Source organism: Limulus polyphemus, unplaced genomic scaffold (genome assembly GCF_000517525.1).
Source record: "Limulus polyphemus unplaced genomic scaffold, Limulus_polyphemus-2.1.2 Scaffold3672, whole genome shotgun sequence".
Classification (NCBI taxonomy): Eukaryota; Metazoa; Arthropoda; class Merostomata; order Xiphosura; family Limulidae; genus Limulus; species Limulus polyphemus.
In genome coordinates, this window is record NW_013669282.1 from 34,351 (window position 1) to 41,323 (window position 6,973).

Here is a 6,973-nt window from a genome sequence, read left to right on the forward strand (position 1 = left end):
TATGTGCATGAGGTTGGTCCATTGGACTGAACACATTGGAGGATTAATATTTTCTATAATTACAAATTAACCTGGTGTATCTTCATGAATGGATTAACCCTATGTGCATGAGGTTGGTCCATTGGACTGAACACATTGGAGGATTAATATTTTCTATAATTACAAATTAACCTGGTGTATCTTCATGAAATTGGGTAAGCTTTTAGTAAACATTACAAGTATGTTGTATACAAAAAAATTATAATTTTTAGTAAATTTACTTTAGTCAGTCTGACTCTGACTAGTTTGAATGCAAGGTGATTTCCATGTTAAGAATAAAAAGATACTTTTTTAATCTTGCAATATTCAGATTTCATTTGCATAATCTCTAGAACCTCCCAAATGAATATCAAGTTTTTTATATATTTCATCTATTATTTTATATGTTCTAATGCTATGTGGACTTGGTCCATTTGAGTTGTTTTTTGTGTGTGTGTTTGATCACCACAAAAAAAAAAAATGAAATGCAGCTTATTTACCTTTTTTCTCATTCTAGAATGATTGCTTATTATAACAGAAAAATACAATTCATCCTGATTTATATCTGTTTTTACTGAATTATATTGTTCTATTGCTCTTTGAACCATGTCTAACCACTACAAATAGTAATAAATTGCCCAGTGGAAGTGTGAAGAGCTGAGTAAAAATTTTATGTCGCGCAACATCTAATTATGTATCATCTTGCATTCATCAAGCTGTAATCTAACTTGACAAGTTTTTAATCTTTAGATTTTAGTTACTTTTGTTAAAAAGATTTATATCAATAAATAAAAAAAAAGTGTACATAATGTACCTTTGTTGCTATCAGAAGCCAATCTTTGTTAACCCTAAATTTTTCCCACTTATTTGGTTGTCTAGAACATAATTTATAGCATTAAAATATGCATTTCGAAACATGGAAAATAATTCAAACAGTAAATCAAAATGCTCCAAAACTACTATAATTTATAATTTATCTGGCTTTCTAACTGATGTATAAAAAGGTTTAGAAAATTTTATTACTTGCCAGAACACCTACTTCACTTATCACTCAATAAAATCATCGTGGAAAATGGTTCTTTTTTAAAAAATAAATTAATATAAAGATGACATAATCAGTTAGTTCACAAAATGGTCTTTCTGTTGGTTATAGATATGTACCATTGACACATGGAAGTGAAGACTGAGGATTTATTTAAATATCTCTTTTACTTTTTAATTTAAAATCAAAACTTATATAATACTAAAGTATGAATTGTAAACTATGTTTTGAAATACAATGATAACAAAGTTGTTTAATTAAATTGTGATTGTAACTCTGTAGAATTTGTGACATGCACACTTTGACCTACATGTGGAGAGGGAATTAAATTAAGACTCGTATGTTAGGCTGGAGATTGTGCTTTTTCTGTTCCTGAAGAACTTGTCCATGGATGTAACTGCAAAAACAAATATCCTATCAAAATGTGTAAGACAAGATTTCTCACATTAGTGCACAGAGGGTTAATAATGGTGAAGCATATGTAATAGGTTTCAGCAGATAATTGTGTCTTGTAAGTTTTGTAGTGGGTTGAGTTCTAAAGTAATTGATGACTTTTGGAAAATGAATAACCATGATCAAATTTAAAAACCCCGTTAGTTTTGCATGTTAGACTGAGTCATGAAATCAAAATGTTTTATTATAAATTTTACACAGGATTATAAGTTTGGGAAACTTCAACTGTACAGTTAAGTGTTAATAAATAGAATCAAATATAAAACATTTTGCTTGAGTTACTGGATGCTGGAAAATGGATAACCCCATCCATAAAGTCATATAATTTTATTTTTTATGGTCAAATTTACAAATCCTGTTAGTTACCCATATTACTGAATAAGGGGGGAAAAGTTGATGGTTGCTTCCAGTGAGTTAGTTGCCTTTCCTCTAGCCAGAAGTTCAAAATCTGTGACAATGACAAATAGCCTCAATAACTTTGCCATGACAAAGACAGGATGAACAATTTTGGTGGTGATGATACCTTTCAATCATGAGTTTTTAAGATTTGCTCTATCCTAAATAAGACAGTTTATGCTACATTGTATAAATGTGGAGGGGCTTGTATTAGGTGACTTAAATTCACTAAACTTCGGGATGAAAATTTTGTTTGAAAACTTTTGTTTGATATAGATTGGTAGTGTGCATTCATTGATTATAAACTCTGTATTCAGAACATAGTACTAGAAATAATGTGCTGTTTTGATTTTTTTCCTATTGTATACTTACAGTAGGACAAATCTATATACATTGTGGTTATGTTTAAATATTGTTGATTTCTTCAGAAGAATTTAAACTTTTTTATGAAGTATCTTGAAGTATTTGATTTGTTTTAAATTAGAATGATTTATAGTTCAATATAAACCATAACTGAACACCTTAAAATAATTTTCTCATTTATGACTAGTATGCAACTGTTGTTCGTGATGGCCAGAAATTTTCAATACCTGCTGAGGAGGTGGTGGTTGGAGACATTGTGGAGGTGAAAGGTGGGGACAGGATTCCAGCAGACATAAGGGTTCTTGTAAGTCGAAGCTTTAAAGTGGATAATTCTTCTTTGACTGGAGAGTCAGAACCACAGACTAGATCTCCAGAAATGACTCATGAAAACCCACTGGAAACAAGAAACATTGCCTTCTTCTCTACTAACTGTGTTGAAGGTAATGCACTGTTTATTTTGTTTCAAAGCTATAATATGTTTAACGCTTTCAACATGGACTCGGTCAATTTGACTGACCATGTGACCTCTTTGTACTCGTTTAAAGTCTTTATAGATTTAATACCTCTAACTTTCAATATAGTGTGTATATCTTCACAAAATTTGGCAGTCTTTCAGTTAATATTATAAGTCTTTCACATACAAAAAATCATAGTGAAATATTTTTAGTAAAATATAGATTTGTCCATGAATATATTGAGTATTTGTTTTGAATAGTCGATGTGCAAAGTAATTTTCATATTAAAATTAAAAAATACTTTTCCTCATCTTAAAAATCTCAACGTTCCTTTGTGTAATCCTAAAACCTTCTAAATGCATTTCAGACATTTTTTTTTCAGTAAAATTTTATAGTTCATCTATTATTTTCTCTACCCTATCTCAAAATGGGATCAGTCAGTTCGACTGACCTCGTAACCACCAGAAAAAAAAAAAATCTAAAGAAACCTAAGTTACTCTTTTTTTCTTCCTAGAATGACTTCAAAATATAACATCAAACTACGTTCCTTTATCTTAAGTAGCTATAAGTTCGTAACAGTATACATCTATTTAAAATTAAAATTTATTGTTTTAGTGCCCTTTGAATCGTGTCTAACTACTATCCATGCCATTATAAGTTGTAAATCACTCAGGGAATTTGCAGATCACGTTAGGCTAATGAATTACATTACCCACGAGCTGCTCATGTGTGTGCCTCATGAAACATTTTTAACATAATATTATTACTATTATTTATTTTACCTAATCTAATTTTAACAAACCTAAAAGTATCCTTATTTTTACATTTTAGTTACTTTTATAATTATACATAAAGAATAAACATGAAAAACAAAAACTAAAATACTCAACCAATCTTCTTTTTTGTTTTCTTGCTGTCGGGTTTCAAAGAGAGTTAACCCTAATTTCTTATGCTATAGATAGTAATGCACTTAATAATTTTTATCTAATTAAATAATGTATCATAGAATATAGAGTAATAACATGCAAAAAGTAGACAAATTCACTTACCTCTCAAAATATTCTTGGCTTTCTAACTATGCGACAAGAGCCATTACAAATTCCTGTAAGCTAGTAGGTAACTTCCCCACGGGAATGAACCATGTATTATAAGTGAAACTGACGCTTATCTGTTCACAACACAACGTTATACAATACGTCATTTGATAGATGAAAATCTTGACTTTCTGTTGGTTATAGGTAATATATAATGAAACTTAAGAGAGAACTATCAACGAATTCTGAAAGAGAGGATGTGACAGGTGGTTGTGGCAGGAGGGATCTGATTTTCTAATTGATGGCTCTGTAACCAAACAAAATTGAAGGTTATAAAAAAAAAGTATGGTTTCTCTGAGCAATAAATATTTTATAGAGTAAGTTGCAATTAATTTCATACTTTTTTGAGGGGTGGATAAAATAGGGATGATGACATGCTAAGAGAATGTCATGTGGGTCACACTAGTGGAAATTCAGGATTTTTTTAATATTGCCTTGTCAAATTAAGAATTTAAAACTTCTAGACTATTAAAATATGGATTATTAGCTAAGATTTTATGCTATTCTAATTGGTATAGCATAAAAAATACTTTAATAAAATTTTGAATGTGTCATGCACAGTAAAGGATACCTGTGGCAATAGGGTTATGAGACAGAGAGTGACTAATTAAGTGAAACTAATAAACAGGTTCATGATATAGTGTTTTATTTCTCTAGGAATGAGATTCCTTCTTTCTATTGTTGTGCTATGCAGAATTTTTTTTTTATTTTTTTTTTGTTCAGAAATGGAATTTTCGTCAAGTTTGCCTCATCTATGTTGTATAGCAATAGAGCTGGATGATTAGTGATATTTGTTAATCAGTTTAATGATTACACTCAGTTAACCCTATCCTCAACCAAGACCCTCAAGTCATAAGCCCCCACCCTAAATCTCCAAAGCTGAAAAAAAGTTAAGGCTCAAATTGGGCAAAACACAGATAGCCCATTATGAAGCTATGTGCTTAACAGCAAACAAACATGATGACAATATTTCGATTAGTTGATGATTTTCATGATTATCAATTTAATTGTAGTTTCAATTAACCTATTGTTGGAATAATTGAAAACAGTAATGATCAGAAATACTAATTTCAGTTATTTGTTTTCATAGCAGTTGATTTAATTTTAGTTTCTGTTAATTGATCATTGGAACTATCAAAAACAGTAATATGAAGGAATCCTGCTATAATACAGTAGTTGAGGTCCAAAGAATGCAATCATATTAAATGCCACCTTGCCCCTTCCTGTTGCCCTCACCCACACTATCCTTCCTCTTTCTATATTTTTGACTTTCTGTTGATGTTCACACTGCATGCTAGGAATGGCTTTGATAGATCATCTTCATTGATGATGACAGGCTTCAGGTTTTAAAGGTGTAACATTCTGGACAATTTCTTTGTCAGAAACATGTTCAAAAACTGAGCATTTGTTATCAACTGGAAGCCAGTCAGTGATGTAGCTACAGGTGTAATTCTTCATTGATTGTACTGCTTCTAAAATATCTTCTATAAACCCTTCAAAGTCAAACTCTTCACCATTATCATGATCAGCAGAAATAGCTGACATAGGAAAGGTGAGACCAAAGCCTTTCGTCCAGCATTTCTTGATGCTGTCCTACCACCCTGATAAGTGACCTTTTTTTGTATATAATGTTTTGAGGCAAGCATCAGCTGAGGAGAAGAAATTAATCATCTGTTTCATTAATTTTCCTATAGTTTTGCTTTAAGACTGAAATGATACCCTAATCCAAGGGGTGTACTTTTGATGTTGTGTTTTTTGGCGAATTTGTCCCTCTCAGCTGACTAGGTTCTCCATTGAGGAATCAGCAGGACAATTATCCAGCAGAAGGAGTGCTTTCAGTTCCAGCTATTGCTTATGCACATGTATACGGATGGTAAGGACCAAAGTTTTATGGAACCATTCCTCAAAGATTGCAGCCTTCGTCCAGATGTTCTTGCTGTTGGAAGAGCTGAAGGGGAGTCATTTCAAATTCACATGGTGAAAACAGTGTGAAGAATTTGATTTCGTGTCATCAGTGGTTTTACCCATTTTATTGGTACAGAATAAAAGCATGAATTTTTTTCATCTACTTGAATTGCTCATGTTTGTGGTCGTCGGTTTTTGTGGCAAGAGTACAATCTGGTAGCATCTTAAAGCAAAGCCAACTTTCTTTGCAGTTGTAAACTTGTTCTGGGTTATAGCCACCCTCCTCCAACAATGATTTCGGTAGTGAAGCATATAAGTTGACAACTGTATTATCTTGGTTTGGATTTGCTTATCTCATGATTGCAGGCAAGTTGCTTCTGCTGTATTTCTGCTTCTGCTTGGTCCAGAGCATAGTGTTTCTTTAACTGTGATTGCTTTCTGTTTGTGAGATGTAATGTCCATGATACTTAAAATTCTCTCACGTATATCAGTTCAATTTTTAATGACGAAAATCATAAAAGATGTAATATGAAATAGATGTTTTGCTTGTATTTTGTTGTTTTATTGCTCTCTAAACCATCTCTAACTAATGAGCCTCTGTAAAAGCTCTAAATCACATTGCAAAAGCATAGCTCAAGTTACCATATTGAGTGATGTCATGCACTAGTTACTCGTGATCATAACTTGTATAGAAATTTTTGTATTAGTTTTGTCCTAGGTTAACCTTATCTAGCTTAATAAGTTTCTAATTTTTACATTTCAGCTAATTTTATAAGAATAAATAACAAATTACATAAAATGACTGACCTTTAGCAATAACCTATGGTATTTTTTCTTATTAGAAAATTTAACTGGCTTTTTAACTAAGGCATAAGTGCTTTAAAATATTTCCCTCAACTTTTCGATGTGAAGTGGGTGATAGCAACTTTCAACCTGTTGATGAAATAATGACAATTGTACTGAAAATAATGTAGCATTATACATTATTATACATTATATATTATTAGGTGAATTAAAATTTCATGTAAGACATCAGAGAGAATTAGTGACAATTTGTGAAAGAGGGGATGTGATAGGTGGGTCTGAATTTCAAGTTTGTTTCTGTAAACAAATAATGTTAAAGGCTGTAAAAATTTAGTCTATGCCTTAGTAATATCTTTATTATGAGTAATTTCATTAAACTTTGGACATCAGAAAGGGGTGATGAAAAGAATGGGCAAATCTGAGAAATGAAATATTCCTCATAC

The 6,973-nt window shown here is 31.4% G+C and overlaps 1 protein-coding gene across 2 annotated transcripts in view; it reads left to right on the forward strand.

Moving 5' to 3' along the window:
* The window catches only part of LOC106469824 (sodium/potassium-transporting ATPase subunit alpha-like), a 90,570-nt gene that overhangs the window by 19,609 nt on the left and 63,988 nt on the right, over window positions 1-6,973 (forward strand). For both annotated transcript variants that reach the window (XM_022398387.1, XM_022398386.1), the window contains exon 7: window positions 2,460-2,712. In XM_022398387.1, the coding sequence (XP_022254095.1) occupies window positions 2,460-2,712 (253 nt within the window). The remainder of the gene's footprint in view (window positions 1-2,459; window positions 2,713-6,973) is intronic.